Raw genomic sequence first — 23,891 nt, forward strand, 5'->3', positions numbered from 1 at the left:
GCTCTGGTGGCAGTCTAATTAGTGTGAATGGAAGTAAATTGGAAAATCTTCAAATCCTCTTCAAAACTCATCGACTTTCAACCTCTTCTTGTCCCTCATACTTTGAGCTAGAGACACCATGTCAACTTTCAAAGAGTCAGAAGACCTTGAACTATTGGGCATGTATTCAGCTTCTACTTTTTGGAAAAATACATACATGGGTTGGGTGCCTACCTGTATACTGGAAATGTGAGTAAGAGATAACGTTTATTTTTTAATTTATTACAGCTGACAAGACATCTAGGTGCACGCACCCCGACGGCAGCATGCCCCGACGCGCGTGGACTGCGAGGGCCTGTTCATCGCTGCTTGCAGCTTTAATCTTTTATTGAGTTTAAAAGACAAGTGCACTTACACTGATCACTTCCATAAAATAAAACGAGAAAAGAGGAAAAGATTGAAAAATCTGTTAAAATTAAATTAGGGAGCTGATCACAGATGTCTCTGTGTGTTTTTACATCTATTGTTGCTTTAATTTGCAGCTATGATTTTAATGAAGCTGACATGTCATGACAGTCAAGCGCTTTACAAGACAATAAAATATTAAAAAAGTAAATCAAACAAGACAGAAAAAACTAATGAAAAAAAGACGATTAAAAGTCAAAAGAATTAAAAGAAAGTAAACAAATAAAATAGGATGAAAATAAACATGGGAGATAAAATAAGGTAAAAACCAGTGGTTGACACTGAAAAATCAAGACTGTAACGTTTCTCCACTTTAAAAAGCCAGATTAAAAAGACAGGTCTTTAATTTAAAAACAGAAAGCACCCTCACCAGTTCTTTAATGGGACACCTTTCACATGATCATACCAGAATCAGAATAAGATTTATCATCAAGTAGGTTTTCACTTACAAGGAATTTGCTTTGGTGCATACATCAAACAAACAAACAGTAAACATAATAAGAGGAACAGAAAATAATGCAAAGTACTCAAACACAAATATGTAGAATATAGCTGTTTCAGAATAAGAGAGCTGTGCAGTTTTGTGCAGGATGTGGAGGAATATTAATCACAAGGATGTGCAAAAACTCTGTCACACAAAGAGGTCAAATTATCCAATATATTCCCAAACAAAGCACAAATAATGAAGACAGATTTGTGAGGTAGAACTTTGTCTCTTTGACCCTTTGAAGGGGCCTTGACTCCCAGGTTGGGAAGTGCTCGGAGCGGCTGCACAAAAAGCCGGAGCGCTCTAAAAAGAAAGATGCTGGGTGCTTTCTCTCTGTGCTTCTTTCCTCACTGGGAACAACAGAAGAAAGACACTGGCACTCAAAGAAAATGCTTTATGGACACTGAGCTTTACTTTTTCTTGGTGTTTCTTTGATTTTCCAGGAAGTGATTGAAGCTATTGCAGAGTGCGCCTTCAAGACATCACCTTTCCCCGTCATCCTGTCCTTCGAAAACCACGTGGACTCGTGAGACTCTGTCACTTTTTATTTGATTTATTAAGTGATTGATCTGTATGGATGGATTATAATGTAGGATGTCTATCTATCTATCTATGTATCTATATCTATCTATCTATCTATCTATCTATGTCAGTTTGAAGCAGCAGGCTAAAATGGCTGAATATTGTCGATCTATTTTCGGAGAGGCGCTGTTGATTGACCCTCTAGACAAATACCCTGTAAGTGATACACACACACAAACACACACAGGAGAGATGTCACATTAAATACTTAATATCTGCCGTGTTCTCAGTTAAATACAGCAGATGATTTTATTGTCATCTCCACTGTGTGTGATTGCAGCTGGAGTCCGGCGTCCCCCTGCCCAGTCCTCAGGAGCTGATGGGCAAAATTCTCATCAAGAACAAGAAATCCCACAAACCCTCCAACAACACAGACACCAAAAGACTGACGGACCAACCTGCCAATCAGAGCAACGAACCGGTGTCTCCTAGCAACAACACAGGAGGTAAGACACAAAGACAAAAGGACTTCTTTTTTTTTCCGGCTTGTTAATCCACGTGAAAATGTGCTCAGCTGTGACACACTGACAGTCTTTGTATCAAAACACAAAACAGGATATCTCTAATGCCTGGTGGTTTTTCAGGATACAAGAATATTAACTCTCAGGCTGCAGAATATTAACACCAAAGAGTATTCAGGCTTTTATTTAGCAGCAGTAAATGTGAAGTTTTTTTGTGTGTGTGTGTGTGGAAACTGGTTTCACATGCAGGAGACGTATGTCCTCACAAATATGAGTCACCACCAGATTAGCTTCAGTTTGAAAAGGTACAATGATGGAGCTGCAGCTTCAGTGCTGCCGCTGCTGATTGGTTTATAGAGATGCCGATACAGCCAGGTTTATTTTTACATATTTATCAAACAAATCAAAGGAGAAGAAGACGAGAAGGGTTTAGAGAAAGGGGGCAGAATGTGACAAATGGTATGCAAAAGTTTGGGCGCCTCTAGTCAAAATTTACTGTGAATAGTTAAGTGAGTAGAAGATGAACTGATCTCCAAAAGGCATGACGTTAAAGATGGAACATGCTTTTCAGCATTTTCAGCAAGATCAGTGTTTAATTTTTGTTTTGTACAATTTTAGAGTGAAAAAAAATAAAAGGAGCACCGTGCAAAAGTTTGGGCACCCCAAGACATTTGAATTCTCAGACAAGACAGACCTTAATGAGCTTGTTAGGGCTCTGGCTTGTTCACAGTCATTGTTGGGAAAGGCCAGGTGATGCAAATTTCAAAGCTTTATAAATACTCTGACTCCTGAAACCTTGTGCCAACAATCAGCTGTCATTAAGAAATGGCAGTTAACAGGAACTGTGGAGGTCAAGTTGGAAACTTTGTGAGAGAGCTGCTCGTAGGATTGTTAGAAAGGCAAATCAAACCTCTGTTTGACTGCAAAAGACCTGCAGGAAGATTTCTCAGACTCTGGAGTGGTGGTGCACTGTTCTACTGTGCAGACACACCTGGACAAATATGAGCTTCATGGAAGAGTCATCAGAAGAAAACCTTTCCTGTGTCCTCACCACAACATTCAGCCTCACAAGTTTGCAAAGGAACATCTGAACAAGCCTGATGCTTTTTGGAAACAAGTCCTGTGGACTGATGAAGGTAAAACAGAACTTTAAGGTATGTTTGGAGAACAAACTGTTAAACACGGGGGTGGATGGATGATGCTTTGGGCTTGTGTTGCAGCCAGTGGCACGGGGAACATTTCACAGGTAGAGGGAAGAATGGATTCATTCTGGAAACAAACATCACAGCATCTGTAAAAAAGCTGCAGATGAAGAGAGGATGGCTTCTACAACAGGACAATGATCCTAAACACACCTCCAGATCCACAACGGACGACCTCAAGAGGAGCCAGCTGAAGGTTTGGCCACGCCCCTCACAGTCCCCCGACCTAAACATCATTAAACATCTGTGGATAGAGCTCAAAGAGCAGAGCATGAAGACAGCCCAAGAATCTCACAGAGCTAGAAGAAATCCTCCAAACAAGAACTGAAAGACTCTGAGCTGGATACAAAGTGTTTAGAGGCTGTGATACTTGCCAAAGGGGGCGCTACTGAGCACTGAGCATGCAGGGTGCCCAAACTTTTGCTTTAGGCCCTTTTGCCTTTTTTGTTATTTTGAAGCTGTAAAAGATTACAATTAAAAAGTAACTAAAAGTAAAGTTTTATCTATAACTTCATGCCTTTTGGAGATCAGCTCATCTTCTACTTAACTACTCGTAGTAAACAACATTTTGCTCAGGGCTGCCCAGACTTTTGCAGCCACTGTGTTACAAGTTTATTGGAAAGACTTTGGAAGAACGTGAGACGTGTGGTGGTTACAGAGTTTATCTGACTGTAGCTTACAAAAAAACACGTTTTTAATTGAAGTTAAAACATTAAAATCACCAGAAGTTGAATCATCTGGTTATCACACAAACTTCTTTTAATATTTCCTGCATTCAGATTCTCCTCTGTTGGAGGACATTATTCAGCCATAATTTCCTTCATGACTTTGGCCAAAGTTACAAATCTGCTCCTCCTGCTCACTCTGGTGTCTTTGATATTTTTTCTTGTGCGGCCCTCTGCTCCTCATCAGGGATGTCTCAGTAATGAGCAGGACATCCCAGAAGAGGCCAGAAGCTCAGAACAGCAATTAAACAGCGGTGCAGGGGGAAATTATGGAGCCTTATTGACACGTCTGATGTGCAAATTCTGAAAACAGGTCTGGGACTGAGAGCCCAGCCGTACACAAAGAGCAGACTAGTAGCCGTGCTGAAGTACATACTCATACAGCGGCCGTGACCCTTCAGTCAGTGGATGCTCGAGTGGGCTGAATAATCAGCCGCAGAGTTAAAGCAGTGGGTTGTTTACAAAACGACAGGCAGCTGTTGGTTTATATTGTGATGTTTTTATGTTTTCTACATGAAATGGCAGCACAGATTTAAATTTGTCGTGTATCATTCAGACGGTGAGCATAAGTGTCTTGTAATGTAATGTAAGTCAAACACAGGTCTCTACAGAGGACACCTCTGGAGACCAAGTAAATATTGAACCATTTATTTACCATGTTGCTGCATAGTGTCAAATGATATAAAAGATCAGCTGTTTACTTGCACCTAAATTTTTCCCATGGATTGTTTTTTCTAACCCCAATTCAGGACTTGTCACCAGCTCTAGAGTTTACTCTCATTAAATACGTAGAAATCTGACAGCCATTCTGTGGGCCTTCCTCAGGGGCCGCACACATGCTGTGTCTTTAACTGCCAGGAAAAATGCGAGGTCAGGCTCTGGGCGCTCCTCTTGTGCCCATTCTGTAGCAGCTTTTAGAAGCATGGCGGCAGGTTGCTAGTTGAGGTTGTTAAGCAACCTCAACTAGCAGCGTGTCATACGTATCATAGCCCCTTGAAACCTGAAATTCTGAGTTCAGAGCTGATCTTCTCCCAGGTGCTGTGCTGTGAAATAATTAGTCCAAACACGTTATTACATCCATAGAAATTTACAAACTGACGTTGCATCGTCTCAAATGTTCACATTTTATCCTTAATTTCTCCTGTTCTGCATGTTAACAAACTGACTGGCATATCTCAAAATGGAGGTGAACTCCTGACCTTTCCATTGACACCTCACATGAGCCAATAGAAGCTTCTGGTGCTGTTGCTATGGCCACGATAGCCAACCAGAGCCTGAGCTGAAGTTCAGCTCAATGACAGAAGGATTTACAGTTATTCTGACTGATGAGGAATAAACGTCAGAGTGTTCCCTTTGAAATGAGACCACACATGTACATGTGCTAAAGACAGAACAAGAACAGCTTTTAATTTCCTTCAGCTGAACACACGAGGTCAGGTTTCTGCTGCTCTTTGATATTTGGAGGATAAAGACGAGGGGCTGAAGACACGATGAAGATGAAGACTTGTTTAACTTTAATTTTAACAGAGATCGAGGCTGAGAGTGAGGAAGATGATGATGATGAAGATGATGATGGTAAAAAGGTCAGTGGTGACATCATATAAAGCCGAGGGGCGGTCACCCTCACCACTGTCGCCATTTGTTAATGTTTACAAGTGTTGTTTATTTTCGTTGTTGTGTTGTTTATTTGTTATGCCATCGTTGATCTTGTTACGTACTTTATATGTTGTTGTTGTTGGTGGTTGTTGTTTATTCTTAATGTGTGCTGTTGTTTGTGTAGTGTGTTGTTGTTTAGTCTTGTTGTTGTTGTTGTTGTTGTTGTTGTGTATTCTTAATGTGTGCTGTTGTTGCTATTTTGTTTACCTTAGTTTTCACAGTGGGCCTGAGATAACTGTTTACCTGTTTGATTGAGTTTCCATTAAAGGAACACTCCACCAATCTTTTCTTTGGTTTTGTTAGACCTGTCATTCATGGTGGGATGTAACTAAGTAGATTTACTCGAGTACTGTACTTAAAGGGATAGTTCTTATTTTCTCATGTGGGGTTGTATGCAGACGTAGGGTATACCAAGTTGATTTTAAAATCAGGTGGAGAGCAACACTGAAATAACCAAGGAGTCCAGCTTAAGTTAAAAAAAAAAAAAGAATAAAAACCTTAAAATAGTTACAGTTACTAACAACCCACCAATGGTGTTGATAAGATCCTAATAAAAACAAAGAGTTAAAATATCATCATTAGAAAAATATAAAAGGCACATGTTAAAATGTTCTTACAAATGTCCGGGGAAGCAGCTCAAAGATTAAAAACAATCAGCTGTCCTTATCTCAGTGTTGTGGGGCATTTGGCAGCAGGTTCCAGCCAATATGGCGTCGCGACACTGTAGCTCCACTCTGCTGTGTTGGAAGCCCACGAGTTCACAAGCAACCTGGCTTGTCTTCATAGAGACAGTTTCAAACACAAATCAGCTTCACTATAACTCTCAGCATTCACAGACAAACACTTGTCTTTATCTGGACACATTTTCCCCACAAATACAACATGCTAATGTTATTAGCACAAGCCTATGGCATTTTACATTGTATAAATTAGCCTAGCGACTAACAAGAGAACTAGTGAGATTTCCTCTACCCATATGAAGTCAGGATAAATCACACACAAAGCTTAAAATGCTATTTTGTTAATGCTTTATCATCTTCACCGTCATGTCACACACTGATTTCCAACGGGGAAATGAAGCTGATAGAGCACTTTCTTTAATGCCAGACTCCATTGAGAAAAACAGCCATTTAACATCACTGAACACAGGAGCTGCTGGTCTACTGCTGCCTCCATCACTTAGTTAGTTTGTGTTACTGTACGACTTTGGCATTTAAAAGGGTCACACAGTCACACAATAACACAAACTAACTAACCAATCGAAGCAGCAGTCGACCAGCAGCTCCGTGTTCAGCCAGCTAAAATTACTGTTTTTGTCAATGGAGTCTGGCTTTGACGAGAGCTTAGATGGGGAACTAAATATATATACTATACTTCTACACCACTATAATTCAGAGGCAAATATGTTTTTTACACCACTGCATTTATTTAACAACTTTAGTTACTTTGCAGATTCAGATTATTAATACAAATATAAGTATCATAATAAAATAAAACTGTATCAGTTCCTTAGTGAAATTCAGAAACTACCCAGTTCCAAAAAGTTGCCCACTAACTCTGTATTATAATGTATATTATTCTGAAATTGCCTGTTGGTCTGCATAATTAGTACTTTTACTTTTTGTACTGTGACTTTTAACAAAGTATTTCTACACATTAGCATTGCTACTTTTACTTTAATTAAAAATTTGAATACTTGACCGCTCATGACGGTTAAAACATGATGAAAATCGATGCAGATATCGTCGTTTATTTTTATTACACACATTCTTCCTATGTGTAAAAAATCTGTCGCCTACATTACCCACAATGCAACTGACAGTTAGGTCAGAGATTCAGTCTCGTTTAACAGCTGATGTAGCCTGCAGCAGAGATGAGCCACAGAGGTCTGCTGAGCTCACGTCGTTCTGACTCCACACCTCCAGATTTATTTTTTTGGAACCTCTAGTCTTCAAACAACACTGACTCATGTGACATCACTCGAGGCAATTTATCAGATTTTGTGTGGCTCCCTCTGAAGCCACAAAAGGCTTCATACGACCTCTCTCACACATGCAGTCGTACTCTGTGCAACCTGTGAACACCTGAGCTCCCCTTTATCCTCACAAACAGATGAGCTGAATGTGGAGGCGGAAAACAAGAAGAGACACAATCTGGTAAAACATAGAAAAAGACCAATGTGCTGATGAAAAATGTCGTCATAAAAAAAGGAAATTAAACAGATATGAAAGAAATCAGAAGTGTGTTGGGTGTTGAAACAGAATTCACTGCAGAGAGGAGAAAAATAGGACAAAACAAATGCAAACAACAAGAGAAGCAGGAAACAGGAGAGAACAGTGGGCCTGCTGTGAGCTGTGGCAGTGAGAGGAGGTTAGTGTGTTTGCACATGTGTGTGTGTGTTTGTTTACAGTGTACATGGATGTCTTGTTGGAATTGGTTTGCTGTTTACTCTTGTTGTCTCAGTATGTCGGTGTCTCTGCTCACTGTCAGATGATGATGCTGTTTTTTGTCGGGGTGCAGGACCAAAGCAAAAACGCATAAATGAACCTGTTCCCTCCCAGCGTCTGTCCAGCAGACCTTTACACCTCTGATTTCAATATGTGAACCTTTTACTCTTTAAATTTATTCCTGTTGTCGTTTGTTTCAGGGCTCAGCGGAGCGGGAGGCCGTGGCTACAGAGGAAATGTCAACTCTGGTAAACTACGTCCAGCCAACCAAGTTCAACTCCTTTGAAGCCTCAAAGAGTAAGAACCCAACACTCTGATGAACTGATACACTCAATCATTGTTTTATGTTTCTCTCTCAGCAAGAAAACTCTGGAAACAGTTCTTCCACAATGCTGGGAAAAAAAATTCAAACCAGTTTGATATTGAAACACCAGACTGGTATACCTAATTTTACCAGGTGTCCCACTTGACTCTGGAACATAATGACACCGTGTCCCAACAGAAACAAGTGTCTATGGCGTAGCAACATGTGTCGTCAGAGCTTTTAATCCACACTGAATATATTAAATATGGACTTCATGTCATAAACAAGCCACGTAGCTTTCAGCTGTGAGATCAGACTGAAGTCATAACCACTGTCTCTACGACTGTAACATTACTTTTAAAACAGAAAACACACATTTTCTTATTGTGATATTCACAGGAAATGGCACAATGTAGTCAGCAGCAAGTTGGTTGTTATTAGCCATGGTCATTTATTAGAAATGTTCAGCCGCCCAGCGATCTCCCTCCAGCCAGCCACAGTTAGGTTTTTGTAGTGAACTAAGGAATCATGGAGATACTTCCCAGTTTCAGCTTCATGAATCAGCTGTTCCTCGTCCATTGCGGCGCTTTAAAAAAAGCAATCGACAGGAATAACCAAAAAGATGGCAACAAATGAAAGTTAGGCTGAAAACGTCGCCTTCATTGGCTTTAAATCCAAAATGTTAGTGCAGTTTTAGTTTTTTCTTTTGAGAGACGAAGGCTCCAATCACACAGAAAGTATTTTAGCAGCTGGAGGAGGCTTTTTGCAACAGTTGATGATGAGAATGAAGCTTTTTGCTCGCTGCTTTTGCGTCGTGACACACCTCGTGTTTCTGGGCTCTAGGCGCCTGGCGTTTTTGCCGGAGCGCTCTGAACTCCTCGAGTTGAAAAAACTTAATCTTGTAGCGAAAAGGCGCCCCACGTCATATCTGCTTTTTTTCCATTGTCCAATGGGATGATTTGAGAGGCGGGGCTTCTGTGGTGGTCACGACAACAAGTTTACAGTTGGTAAACAATGGAGGAGAAACTGGTGGTAGTGGTTGCTGGATACCCAGAGCTATACGGCCTGATGATAGACAGCAGGTTGTCAAACTGCCCCTGAGTCATCCTAAAATCTGCCTGTAAACGTCCATGATGGAGGAGAAGCTCCTGGACCAACTGGTGGTACTCCCCATGATCCAGCCTCTTTTTTAGGGTCTCATGTACCCACACAGATCTCTGTTTATCTGCTGACAGCCTCTCACCCTCAACCAGAGCTACAGACAGTACCCTCTGCCTCAACATGGCAGCAGCTACACACTCATTACTGCAGGATACATAGAATAAATAAATAAACGTTGGATTGATTACACGGGAAAGTTAGGGTAAGGAGGTGATGGGGTGGTTGCCTAGCAACACTAAAAAGGCCTTACTCTGCAATGTTTCTTCTCGTCACACCAAAAAACACATCAAGTTTTAAGTAAACAAAGAGCGTGCGTCGCTCATCCCCCGCCCACCTGTACTGAAATTTAATTTCTTTCAAGTTGCCGTGCTCGGCTCACAGCCTGTCAGACACTAGTGGCTCCGTTACTCAGTTTATAAACATAATATTATATTAATCACATTGTCATATTGCTGATTACTAATGCAGCACAAGTCGTCTCTCGCGCTGTGACGCCGTCTGCACAGGTTACTGATGTAGGCTACTTTTTAATTTGCCAGAACGGGTCATAATGCTGGTTCAGCGATTTGCATAAAATCAAATCTGGACCAACCAGCAAAATTGGAAACTGAGCCTTCTCTGGAAAATTCCTTCAATTTCTCAAAATCTTTGATCTCGTTGTTTCTTGAAATGACAAATCAGTTAACTGACGTGTTATTTTGACCTTTACCATGTTTAAACAGGAGGTCAGGTCGTTTGAACACAGAAGCATAAAACTGATTTAAATACAGAAAGTTATTGTAAGTGATGTGCAGAGTGAGGGAATCATGTTGAAACCAAGATAATTGCTGAAAAATGCCTCTGTGTGTGTGTGTGTGTGTGTGTGTGTGTGTGTGTGTGTGTGTGTGTGTGTGTGTGTGTGTGTGTGTGTGTAGAGGCAGCCCGCTGTTACCACATGTCGTCTTTTGTGGAGACCAAAGCTTTGGAGCACCTCACAAAGTCGCCAGTGGAGTTTGTGGAGTATCCTTGGCAACAGTAACCACAGCTACACCACCATGACAACCGCTTCTATACTTTCTGCTCCTCCTCCTCCTCATTTGATGCTTGTTTTCTGTATGAAACCTCCAAACATCTGTCTCAGTCACTGGAGCGATTTTAATTTTAATTTTAATTTCAGTAACAACAGTATTATCTTTGAAAATCTTTATACCAGTGTGCACCAGGTATAATACATGTAACATATGATGATGTAAGAAGTACAGAAACAAATATATTTGACCTAATGCTCTGATTGATGTCTGGAAGAATTCTGGCTGTGTTTGTGATCTTTGAGATACAGCAGTGTCTCGGGTAAATGTTTGTCATGTCATGGAGACAGAAAATGATACTCTATAGATGCCCTTAACGTTACATCAACCAGATATAATAAATCCCAGCTGAGTCGTATCTATCCGAAAGGAACCAGAGTTGACTCGTCCAACTTTATGCCTCAGCTCTTCTGGAACGCCGGCTGTCAGCTGGTCGCTCTCAACTACCAAACTATAGGTGAGTATGAAAGTCAACGTTTTATAACACAGAGCAGTGATTCCTAACCTTTTTGGCTTCTCATGACACCGTAAATCGAAGCTAAGTCTACTTTCTTAAGGTGTCAGGTTGTGACCAGTTTAACTAGTGTGATTCTTCCTCTTCAGATGGTTTTGTTTGAACTATGTAACACGAAGAAAGAGTAATAATTCTCCGCTACATCATGGTCGTTTATAATTTGTAGCCCTAAACTTAATCTTGACTTTTTGCTCCAGATTTGTCGATGCAGCTGAATCTCTTCATGTTCGAGTACAACGGTCGCAGCGGCTACAGACTGAAGCCAGAGTTCATGAGGCGGCCAGACAAACACTTTGACCCTTTCACAGAGAACACAGTGGACGGCATCGTAGCCAACACCCTTTCTGTGAAGGTACAGCAGCAGTTGTTTCCCTTTGTTAAAGCCTCGACATGTAGACACACGTCTCTTTATATAAATTTAAACTGTCCCTGCCGTGGTGTCTTTATTCCCTAACACATGTTTTGTATCTGTCCGTCTGTTTCCGTGTCTCTGTGTGTGTTACAGATCATTTCAGGCCAATTTCTAACTGAAAAGCGGGTTGGTGTTTACGTGGAGGTGGACATGTTTGGGCTTCCTGCGGACACCAGGAGGAAAGCGCTGAAGACCAAAACGTCCCAGAACAACAACTCTGTCAACCCGGTGTGGGACGAAGAGCCGATTGTCTTCAAAAAGGTGACGTGATGGGTCAGCAAAATCTGACCTCACACCACCTCCATCTGATCTGTCTGTTAATGCTGCAACTTCAACTCTCCGACAGGTGATCCTTCCGACTCTGGCCTCTATTAGAATCGCTGCTTTTGAGGAAGGAGGAAAGTTCATTGGCCATCGGATTATTCCAGTGTCTGCCATCAGACCAGGTACGAACTTCAAACTTTCTCTTTGAGGTTATCTGTAAGATTCAGGTTTCTCTGCTCGCTGCTGTGATGTTTGTGCACTGCAAGTCCCAGAGATCCAGTCAGTGTGGTGTCTTCATCTATTTAGTTTGGCTCAACACTTGTAATGGTGTACCCCAGGGCTCTGTGTTCGGTCCGCTGTTATTTTCAATTTATATTAATAGTCTTGGTCAATTTTCATTTTTATGCCAATGACACAGTGATATATTGTGCCGGCTCATCCATCACAGAGGCTGTGGCCTCTTTAACGTTATCCAGATTCATCTTTCACCACTAAAGCCAGTTTTAAATGCTGTTAAATCTATGATTATGTGTTTCTCAAATGTTAGGAAGAAGCCTGTGAACACTCCTGATGTTCTTACTGCTCAGGGACAGACGTTCAAGGTTGTCAGTTGTTACAAATATCTCAGTATTTGTCTTGATGACTCTGTTTGTCCTAAACCTCAGGTTGATGATCTCATTAAAAAGCTGAGGCTTAGGTTTTATTTCAGAAACAAGACCTGTTTCTCCTTTGAGGCCAGAAAAACACTGGTCGCTGCTACGTTTTTACCGGTTCTGGATTACGGTGATCTGTTGTACATGAATGCATCTGCACATTGTTTGCACATGTTAGATACTACATATTATAGTGCACTGAGAAGGATGAATGAGTCGGTCCTTGTGTGTAGGTGCTCTTTTTTCACAACCATACATTCCAATTTTTCTTTTGTTTGTTAAAAAAATAGATTTAGATAAATTTAGTTTGTGTGAATGCAGCACTATGTCAGAAAAATCGACAGACGATTGTTTTAAACGGGCAAAACTTTTACCTGAACTGATATGATAAGTTAGTGTCGTCAATCCATGTCCAAACATTAATACGTGCATTCTCTGTTGTCCTTCGCCTTAACTGCCTGTGTGGACTCTGAATCCACTAATGTACTTGTCACATTGTTCAGAGCTGCCAGTCTTTCCTACTTTCCTCCTGAGAGACACCTGCCTCCCACTGTTTTCAAAAAGCCATTTAAAACACTTTGCAGAGACGCACTGCAGCTTTGGAAAATGTCACTCAACACTTTAAATGAAATTACTCTTCATTTTTCCCACCTGTCATTGCGTCCATACAGGACTGATGTTTGTGAACTCAGCTGCATCTCTGACTTTTAACTTTTCTCACAGATTTCTGCATCATTGTCCATCGTGAATAATAAATGAATAAATGATGTAACTCTGGTGTTGGTAAATGTTTCCTTCAGGTTACCGTTACATCAGCTTGAGGAATGAGAAGAACCAGTGTCTGATTCTACCGGCTGTGTTTGTCTACATCGAGGTCAAAGACTACGTCCCGGACACATTTGCAGGTAAAACTCTGTCACGTTAGACTGTCCCCTCAAACAACACTTTAGTCTTTGAGTCTGTGTCACAGACATGAACAGCCAAACAAAACAAAGTGGAAATATAAGCCAGATTAAAAGATTAAAAGGAAATACATTGATGAATTTATCCTTAAAAACATCCTGGATAAATAAAATTCTACCACAAGAGTCTTTGGAGAACAAGTCAGGATTTATCTTCTGTGTACCTACATGTATCCTTGGATAATAAACTGTTTCCGCTCTCTCTTTGGTCAGTTTTTTAAAGGAATATTAGCAAATCTTTCTCCTTTTCTCAAAGATGCATTGAAGGCTTGGTTGAGTTTCCAGTATTACCCCCCAGACCCTGCAGAGGATATCCAAAATCAAGTTATATGGTTGAACTCAGCATGCTAACAGATGGGAAACCCTTTTTATTAGGTACCTTTCAGAAATGTGTATCCAAAATAAAGATAAACAAAATAATTTTGTGTAGTGGTCTTACCTGGGGGGACAGGGCCTTCTCCATTGCTCCCATCGTCTCGAACTTACTCCCTAAATACATCAGAGACTCACCCTCCAACATCATCCTCACTGTGACCTCGTCACATGTCCACGTTTGGTCATGGACTTTCCACGTCCACATATGACGTCCAAGGTACCCTGGGTGTGTTGGTTGTTGACGTTCTGGGACGCCGTATCAACTTCAGCCTGTTACATGCATTGTCTGTTTTCAACATACACTTCTGTTTTCACAGGAAGAGAGAGAAAAAAGAACACAGTTTGGTTTTCAATCTTACAAGAAGCGAACACCAGCCTCTCGGGTAAAAGTCGCTGGTTGTTGGACCCATCCACCACCCCTCGCGCCCACCCTACCCAGACTTTCACCACCTTTACTTACGTTGTTATCCTGCCACGTTTCTCCTGACGCCGTCAGACGTCGTTAAACAATAATTGTGACCGGTTGCGTATCACGCCGACATGAACGTACAGCTTTTTTCATCTGTGTCTGATGCTGGAAATCACTAACCGAGCGCCGGTATATTTGCAGCTGGAATGTCGTGGAGTAGAAGTATAAGGTAGCAGAAAATTAAGATACTCAAGTAAAGTACACGTACCTAAAAACTTCACTGCTTTAGAATCTACAGTTTGAGTTTAGAATCTCAGTTTTTGAGCCACCATCTACAAACAGTACAACTGAAACTGAACTACTACCACAACCTCGACAAACATATCCACACTGTTTGTCCACACCCTAAATATAACCACGTCCATTAGACGAGCGATACACAGACCCTCTGACGCTCACTCTGTTTTTATCTGTTTCTCTATATCCCCTCTGCAGATGTGATCGAGGCTTTGTCCAACCCCATTCGATATGTCAACCTCCTGGAGCAGAGGTCCAAACAGCTGGCGGCTCTGACGCTGGAGGACATAGAGGAGGACACGCAGGCCGAGGTCAGTCCTGTTCCTGGTGTCTTTTCATTTTAATCGACAGCAAAACGTGGCTGTGACTGTGGTTTGTGTTGTTCTTCAGGAAGAGGCAGACAGCTGTGCGGAGCGTAAGAACGATCTGAAATCAGCTCCGCTGGAGAACGGGCTCAGCCCCGCCTCTGGACCTACAGGCCACACCCCCATCGCAACCACGCCCAAAGCCTCTGCAGCCAATCAGCAAACTGCTACGACAGGTAGCGTCCACGAGTGTTTACAGTGCATCTTAATATTAATAAACAGCTATAAATGTTTCTTTTATTGTTGTTACTGACTCTGATTTTGTCGCCTCTGTGTTTTAGAAGCAGCCAAACCAGCAGCAAAGAGTGAAGATCTGGTTTTAAGTGTTTTGATAGGTCAGTATGTTGTTTTCTGATCAGCTTGCTATCATGTCAGTATGGACCAAAATCTCTGAGCAATGTTTCCAGCACCTTGTTGAATCTATGGCACCAAGAATTAAAAACGGGGTCCAACCCGGTACTAGCAAGGTGTACCTTATAAAGTGGCTGGTGAGTGTATATGTGAAGAAATATAATCAAGGCAACAAAAAAAGTATAATAAATGAAATTCAGAAACCCTTCAGTCGTCCGAGCTTCAGCAGAAATAATGGAGAAGAAAAGACACCAGTAAAAGGCGTTAGATTTTTACTAAAACACGCTGTGTGATCACTGGTGTTTACAGATGTTCAAGTGTGCGCCATGGAGAATCTGCAGCAGTCGAAGGTTTACCAGAAGGAGCAGAGGCGTCAGTTTAAAGAGCTGAAGGAGCTGGTGAGGAGGCACCAGAAGAAAACCTCAGAGCTCCTCCGAGAGTTCAACAACAAGTACAAGAAGACGGCCAGACAGTGCAGCAAGAGCAGGTACACACACACACACACACACACACGCACACACACACACACAGTGTCAAAATATGTCACTGTGGTACAAATGAAAATGATCATTGTCCTTTCTTTAGCATGAAGTGAAATATAGTTAACCACAGTAATGCAAAGCTCTGCAACATTTCTGTGTGTATAATTTTCTGATGTCTGAATGTGTGTGCGTTCATCAGGGGCTCGTGTTCGGACAGTGAGAAGGACGAGCGCCTCCAGAAGCTGAGAGAGGAGCAGCAGCAGCAGCTTCTGGCTCTGAGGCAGGAACAGTACTACAGTCAGAAATATCTACAGAGAGAACATATTAAAATGGTAAAGTCCAACAAAACCAGCTGCTCCGATACTGCTGACGCTGCTCACCTAAGACCATGACTAAACTTGGTTATCTATATTTGGATGAAGGAATTTAAAGCTTCTTTTCTGTGCAGGAAGAATAGCTCGAAATAAAACAGGCGTTGCTGAATGAAGAGCAGAACTGAATGTTACAATACAGTTATCAAAAACAAGATTTGAATACAAAGCTAAGATCCTGTGCTCTCAGATTAGATCATATGGCAGGTATCTGCACAGATAGACCTCAGGTGGTGCTCAAGCACCTCCCTTTTTCCCTCTGCCCTTTTTTGCGAGAAATTTCTTTTCTATTTCTTTTTCTAATTCAATATTTTCATTTTTAAATTTGGCCCATGGCATCAATTCTCTATTTAAAACGTGTTGTAATGCCTGACAACCGCATTTGAGTTTTAATGCTGCCAGACCGCAGAGCCCCTGCTCCTCCCTCAGTAACGTCCGTCACAGTCACCACATTAAACACACTTAAATCAGGATTCCTTCAGAGCAGCATCACGTCATGGACAGCCAGGTAACGATAGTGTTCGCCCTCAGCCTCGGTGCTGTTTGTAACTGTTGTGAGATTAAACCATTTAAACATCTCAAAACATCCAGACTAATTAAAGGGAAATTTCGGTTTATTTCAACCTGTCTCCTATCGTCCTAAATGTGTTTCAAGTGACTAGTGACATAAAAATAATAGTTAGCATGTTAGCCGTTAGCCTAGATACAGCCGGGGCGCATAGTAGCGCCAGACCTGTTAAAACGTAAGTGAACGGGCAACCTTCAAGTGCAAAGTTAGTCCACTAAACAAGCTTTTTTTCCACAAAGACCGCCTCATATCGTTAGGATAAATGTCAGAGAACATATAGAAAACGACATGTAAACGTGTTGTCTTACCTTACCGGTGTGCTGCCATGTTTGTTTACTATTTAGCTCTGCTTTCCAAAGCGCGGCCGAAATATATCTCGCGAGAACAAGCAGCGATCTCATGTTTCACTCTCCCTTTTTCTTTTCTTTGTCTCCTCGGACAACACCTTCACCTTCTTCCTTTTCTTTGTCGCTTCAGCCATGACAACCACGTCTAACTTCGTTCACCTCAGTTCAGCTACGCGACTCTAAAGAGAGGAGGGGGATATGACGAGGAGTGGATATGATGTATGCCATAAAGCAGCCAAACTTTGTAGTCCTTTTTGTGTCTGGGTTCCTACCCGAACCCAAAACTGCATAGTGCCAGTGCAAGTGAAACAGACCGACAGAGGTGTCATCCAACCTATTGTGAGGTGATGTACCATCACAAGGATCTTGGATATATATTTTGAGGGCTCAAAAACTCCATCGTGTTGCTTTAAACTTTATTTAGAGGATCATTTAAAATATAAGTACATGATTTCTTAATGAAATCACAGCAGTTTTCTCGTCTACACAGATTTTATTGTTTACAAATTCTAACGTGGCGAATTGAATTTAAAAAAATGTAAATTTAATTTCGTTTAGGAACCAGCAGGAAATGAAGCGTTTAGCTGGAGTTGTGATTTATCGAGTCATTCCTGTGTTTCCAGTGGCTTTTCAGCCCCCAGACGTTGGTGTTTTTAGGCAGCCTGTTACTGTTTTCCAGCAGGGCTAGCGCCACAAGAAGGAGTTATTTTTAACCAAGACAACACTGCGTTTGCTGTCAGGATTGTGTCCCCAAAACCAGGTGCAAGATCTTTCCTAACTATGACCACATGGTTTTGTGCCTAATCATAAGCACTCTTTAACCACAGCGTTGTTCAAAGCTCCAACCAGTCCACTACACATCGTGCAAATGTAACATATCCATGGTCTGCAGACACGCACAGTGACAACATTTTTTCTGGTTGTACGTTGGCCCAGCATGCTTTGAACATCAGTGTGTGATTTAAATGTCGTGATGTGTTTGCTTCAGCTGACAGAGCGACTGACCAGTCTGGCTGAGGAGAGTCACAACACCCAGATGAAGAAACTCAAAGACATCTGCGACAAGTAAGTGACACGTGTGAGACATAAAGGACGAGCACTACCGTGTTTAATCTCTAAAGGGGAATTACACGAGGAATCACACTGTCACGAGCTGCTTTCATAACAATGTAGCTCGAAAAGCGTTTCCTCTGAGTTGCTTCAGGCTGCGGCTGCTTGAGTCTCCGCAGAGCGTCTGGTCATGTTCACAGTAGGAACAAGTAGATACCATGAAACTGAACAAATCAGAACTGATTTTCTCTTTACCATCAACATTTGTGTCCTCAGTGTTTTTTCATAATAAATTGAAGCTATAATCAGGTATGCTTTTATTAAAGGAGGACATCTTAGGGTGACAACCATTTTCAGCGCCAAACTCCTACTGAAATTGTTTTTCACCAAACCCTCCCACTGTGAGCTCTGATGCTTTTCCTGCTGCTTTAGGGAGAAGAAAGAGTTGAAGAGGCTGATGGATCGAAGGAGAACAGAGAAGATCAACCAGGCGAAGACCAAAGAGAAACATCTGGCTGAAGAGTACGATCCATAACATATAGCCATCCACTGCACCTCAGCCTTGATACCTGCTGTAGCTCCTTTATCTCCTTCATACACTGATCCAAGCAGCTGGTCTTGTCAGAGGAGAAAGCTCAAACTCATCTGTGTGTGTGTGTGTGTGTGTGTGTGTGTGTGTGTGTGTTCTCTCCCAGGGAGAAGATTGAGATCAATAAGTCCTACGTCAATGAAGTCGTCCAGAACATAAAACGGGTGAGCAGAGGATGAAGAATCTGGGTTACAGGATTTTTTGTTTGATGGGTTTTTCTATCGTCTGAAAACTGCCGAGACGATGATGAAAATTTTATGTTCGCAACAGTTTCTCTCTGCGTAGCCGAAGCCCCGTCTCTCTGCACTCATGAAACGCCTCATGAGACTCTTTGACTCTGTGTTTGTCTCTTTGTCTCCAGCTTGAGGAGACTCAGACAAAGCGCCACGATCAGCTGGTGGAGCAGCACAACGAGCTGCTGCAGGAGATACAAGACCAGAAACCAAAGGTAAGATAAACTGATATCATTCTGTTTCTGTTTGTTATGAATTTCCTTTATTCTTGTCTTTCACCACTTTGCATACTTCACACTTGAACGCACCACACAGCAAGACATTTCTTGTCCACGGAGCTCCAAGCTGCTGCTGCTGCTGTCTGTGGCTCTGCACCCACACAGTTTAGGATCAGGACTGACGTCAACGCAGGGCGTTTGAGTGATGTAACGTGCCCTCTGGCAGCCATATTGGAGCTGCTCAGCTGCTGGCAGTAATGGCTGACAACAGCTGGTTGCATCTCTGAATGTACCACCCGTCTGTCCCAACAGTGGGAAATAAACCAGGCACATTTTTTGTGTTGTTTTTGACTGAGTCATCACCAATATTCACTGACTTTGGTTTACATAATCTCCGTTTTGTTTGCAGCAGTAGCTAATCATTAGTTCAGTTCAGGATGAGATGTGACAGTCCCTTGATGCACATCCTTGAGACTATGAGTGGGAGTGATGGTGCTGTCTGTTTCCGACTGGGAGCCAAAGGGTTAAGGTTAGATGGATAGAAGAGTAGGAAGGAGAATCGGGAAGGCAGACCCAGGAAGAGATGTTTGTATGGACCGGGCCGTAGACTCTACATCCCCCTTCTCCCTTTAGGTTTAGGAAGGGTAAAAGGCTTCATTAGGGTCACCAGGTGGGTCCCCTCCTTCACTGGTGCTTCAATGATAGGCCCACAACACCTGGTGTCCCAGGTGCACCCCTTTCTGCTTTTACTCCCTCATACCCTGCTGTCATTGGTGGCATTTCGGGGCCCAAGTCGTTTCTCTCCTCTCAGCCACCACCTCGCTTGTTCGGCTGCACCAGAGAGGGCTTTGATGTCCTGACATTGGACTTGGCCTTGAATTCCCTTTTCTTTAAGCAGCCTGGTAGTTGACTTGCCTACGAAGCCCAGGGTTTCTACGCAAGTATGGAAAGTATGGAAATAAACTTGATCAATTTCCAGGTATTAAAAAGTATGGAAAATGAAAAATAAAGTATGGAAAAATATTTATGTTTCCAGACTATTACCACTGTTCTAAAATACTGTTTTCTAAAATAGAAAATTAGGTATTTCCAAAAATAATTTAATCAATCCGGATCGTGTTTTATGCCGGGCCAAGCACAGTTTGTGTGAGAGCAAACGTCTCAGAAAACATACCGCCCCTTTTACCTGATTGACAAGTGGTATGTCCAGTCCGCTGCCCCATGACCCTCCTCCAGCCCCCCAGGTATCAAGTTTCACTCCAACACTGCACCTTCGACAAGAAGACGAGTTTCACGTGGTTCACAATGGGTAGATGCAAGTTTTTGGATGGATGGCTTGACAATACCGTATATAAATACTGGTTGGCCAAGGATTCCCAATTCACACACAGAGCTAGATGCAAGCTTTGTGTGAAATCGTTTTACGTCGCCAACATGGGGGAGAAGGCGATTCTGAGCCACATGAAAGGAAAAAACACAGACGTCTCGTTACTGCATCGCTTGCACCCAGAGTCCCAACCTTTTTGCCTCAGCCCAGACATTGAACTTACTGGAGTTTTTATTTGCATGCCATTATGGTACTTGGCTACAATCACCTATTAAGAATAATTAAATATGATGTGAAATATGATACACTGATATATTTACTCAGATGTCGCATATTCTTTGGGGGGGGGCGGACAACACGCTGAGAAGTCTGGAAATTAGGGTATGGAAAAATATGGAATTTTGAAATTCCAAATGTGTAGGAACCCTGGAAGCCGTTATCTGCTGGAGGAATCAATCCAAAAGCAGTGTGTAATCACAGAGTGCTGCAGGGATGACGTTGTTTTGTAGGCCGACACAGACGTTAACATCACCAGGGTTCCTTCGTCAAATTGCCTACAGGATTTTTCCATTGGATTTCTGCAGAAAATCAGCTCTGTGGCAAACATTTAGGATACTTACACATTCTGTTCAGCGAGATAATCTTCACATGAACACTGTTCTCTTGTTACTTTTTAAGCTTCAGTGCAATCACCAGAAGTAAAAAGCTAATGTTAGGCTATAAATGAATGACACCACAGACGCCTGACTTAAACACCGCCACCACAACAAGGCTGTAAAGCCATCTTTGGCATGATGACGTTCTGTAGTACCCGTACCCATAATACCCAGAATCACTGTAAGTGCTCCTGACATTGACTTCTATCAGTTTCAACACACTGCAATAACATTTTTTGGTAGAGCCTGCTCTACAAGATGAGCTAATGGGCGTCACAATAAAAGGTTTTTTAAGCCCTGTCTCCACCAAACACTTTCAGTCCAGCACCTTTGGAACCAGCAGTAACCCTTCAGACATGGTACCAGCACCTTTGGAACCAGCAGTAACCCTTCAGACATGGTACCTAGACCCTCGGTCTGTTCAGACAGACCTCTTAAATGTGGGCGGGGTTGTTGTCACTCACTGCTCCGTCCAGCACTCGCTGTATTTCCTCATCAGCGGTGACACAGATGGAAGTCTGCACCTGGTTTATCGTCCACAGAACGAGGCTGCACGCCCACATTTTCAGAACAAAATAGAACAGGCTGCAGTGAGAGTCTCTCTCCATGGGATATTTAAAAATAGCAGCTTTGTGCATTTAGTCCTTCTCAGGCAAGCTCAGGGGTTGGGGCCATATCATGAAACCTCACATAATCCAAATTCAAAGTAGATACAACACAATAGTACAGTATCACAGAATAAAAACATTCCTCAAGTTTTTCTGAGGTTTTGTCCACAGACCTTATTTCAGGCATCTAAACACAAACCCACTGACTTTGAGACGAGGGGGCCAGTAGTGCTAAAATGCTAACTCATTTCCAGGTGTTAGGACTCACTGCTGGAGCCTTCTGTCACTCACCATCTTGTTGTGTTTCTCCAGCTGCAAGGGGCCGTCGAGGCCGAGTTTCAGGAGAAGTTCCAGTGTTTGCCCGGAGAGATTGAAGACTTCCTGCAGGACAGGAAGATGGAGCTTAGAGGTCACAGCAAGTCCCGATCTTCGACCCCACACGAAACTCTGTCAGAGGAGGACTGAAGTGTGCCGAGGAGCGAAGAACCAGAGTCTGTGCGGAGCGAATCGATCAACGTACGAGGAAGTAAGAGCGGAAACAATGATGAAGGGGTGGTGAGAGGAGAGCTCAAGATCATGAAGACTGTTACCTTTGTTTTTAATGGAAGAATGCTTTAATGATTTATTTTTTAATTCCATTCGAGCATGCACTTTGCTGTACTTCAGCGTTTAATCAGAACCCATTAAGTCTTATTTACTGTCATGTGTTATTTTGACAGACAACTGAAACCCAACACTTTGTACTGCATGACAACCTGATCTATCTATCTATCTATCTATCTATCTATCTATCTATCTATCTATCCATCTATCCATCTATCCATCTATCTGTCTATCTATCCATCTATCTATCTATCTGTCTATCTGTCTATCTATCTATCTATCTATCTATCTATCTATCTGTCTGACAGTTTGTGCAGTGAACATATATTTTATATGCAGATGGAGAGATGTTATACAGTGGCACACAATCGCTTCAGCAGCAGATTTCCAGCAGCTCTTTTATCTTCTCATTAGTCAGTCAGCTGTCAGCGGCCATGACAGCTTCTACAACGGTTAACACTACAATAATACCACATTTACAAAGAGCAGCTGGAGGTTATTTTACTTTGTGTGGTGATGAAGGAGGGACCGTGCTCCTCTCCTCTTCTTTTTCCTCTACCTACATATATCAAGCACGTCTAAAATAAAGAGGTAAAATCGATTACAATCAGACATGATGTTGCACACTATAACAACATGTGACGATGTGCACAGCAGCACGTGATGACACACACACACACACACACACACACACACACACACCAGTGTAATGTGAATACTGTATACTGTTTCAGGATGTGGGCAAATACACACACAGTGGTTTTTACCATCTTGGATTTATGTTGCATCAATGAATCTAATGTCATATAATATTTCAGAGTATTATTGAGCCTTTTTTTGTTTTTTTGTGTTACTTTTTTACACCATAGGGTGATTGTTCATCCATATAATACATAGGAACTGGGATGAAGTCCATATTCAGGATGTGAAAGGATAGATCGGATCTCTTGAGGGGGGGGTAGTATGAGGTACTTATGGTGCGTTCCATTCGTATTGGGAAGTCAGAATTTCTGGATTCCCAATCAGGAATTTCAGCTGGAATGCCCGATGACGTCAGATTTCCAACTCAAGCTGAAAATACACCGGCGTTGTGGCGCATAATGTGACGTTCGTCAAGTGCCACCCCAAGCACAGACGTCAACATATGCCCATGCAAAGTTGTTACTACTTTTACTGACAGATCTGTACTTCCTCCACCTCTGTGTTAGCTTAAACTCATGTGTGGACAGCCACTAATTAAACTTGATGTCTCACCTGAAGAGTCGATCTCCAGAGCTGTGACTCAACAGGCAATATCTTTTTGACCATTGTCTTTATAATGACGGGACTGTCGGTTGTTTGTTGTTGTTGTTGTTGTTGTATAGATCTTCTGTGTGTGAAGCATCCATGTTTTCACAGATATGAATGGAAACTGTCAGAGAAACCTGACTGGTGTGCAGAGGCATACAACCGCGAGGTGGTTATTCTAGTTTGTTAGGTCAATGGTTCCCAACTGGTCCAACCACAGGGTCCAGATTTCTCCTTAGTCTGTAGCCCTTTTTAGATAGGAGTTGTGCAAATTTGCAAGAAAGCCCAGTCAGTCTTTTTTCAGCATTGGCAGTATAAAAACAAAATCGGGGAGTGCAGCAAAATGCCGCCTACCTACTTTTGTTTATACAGAATGCGCCTTTTTCGGGGCAATGGGGGGCGTGAGCAAGTAAC

At 42.2% G+C, this 23,891-nt stretch overlaps 1 protein-coding gene across 1 annotated transcript in view; it reads left to right on the forward strand.

Moving 5' to 3' along the window:
• Positions 1-23,813, forward strand: part of LOC126406825 (1-phosphatidylinositol 4,5-bisphosphate phosphodiesterase beta-1) — a 46,660-nt gene extending 22,847 nt beyond the window's left edge. The window contains exons 12-32 of the mRNA XM_050071341.1: positions 1,375-1,457; positions 1,585-1,669; positions 1,794-1,959; positions 5,429-5,484; positions 8,205-8,301; positions 10,384-10,468; positions 10,869-10,993; positions 11,248-11,402; positions 11,556-11,723; positions 11,809-11,908; positions 13,180-13,284; positions 14,621-14,733; positions 14,813-14,963; positions 15,069-15,122; positions 15,448-15,625; positions 15,820-15,952; positions 17,895-17,971; positions 18,389-18,478; positions 18,652-18,709; positions 18,907-18,993; positions 21,900-23,813. Of these exons, the coding sequence (XP_049927298.1) occupies positions 1,375-1,457; positions 1,585-1,669; positions 1,794-1,959; positions 5,429-5,484; positions 8,205-8,301; positions 10,384-10,468; positions 10,869-10,993; positions 11,248-11,402; positions 11,556-11,723; positions 11,809-11,908; positions 13,180-13,284; positions 14,621-14,733; positions 14,813-14,963; positions 15,069-15,122; positions 15,448-15,625; positions 15,820-15,952; positions 17,895-17,971; positions 18,389-18,478; positions 18,652-18,709; positions 18,907-18,993; positions 21,900-22,052 (2,319 nt within the window). The 3' untranslated portion in view covers positions 22,053-23,813. The remainder of the gene's footprint in view (positions 1-1,374; positions 1,458-1,584; positions 1,670-1,793; positions 1,960-5,428; positions 5,485-8,204; positions 8,302-10,383; positions 10,469-10,868; positions 10,994-11,247; positions 11,403-11,555; positions 11,724-11,808; positions 11,909-13,179; positions 13,285-14,620; positions 14,734-14,812; positions 14,964-15,068; positions 15,123-15,447; positions 15,626-15,819; positions 15,953-17,894; positions 17,972-18,388; positions 18,479-18,651; positions 18,710-18,906; positions 18,994-21,899) is intronic.
• The last annotated feature ends 78 nt before the right edge of the window (positions 23,814-23,891 follow it).

Source organism: Epinephelus moara, chromosome 19 (genome assembly GCF_006386435.1).
Source record: "Epinephelus moara isolate mb chromosome 19, YSFRI_EMoa_1.0, whole genome shotgun sequence".
Classification (NCBI taxonomy): domain Eukaryota; kingdom Metazoa; phylum Chordata; class Actinopteri; order Perciformes; family Serranidae; genus Epinephelus; species Epinephelus moara.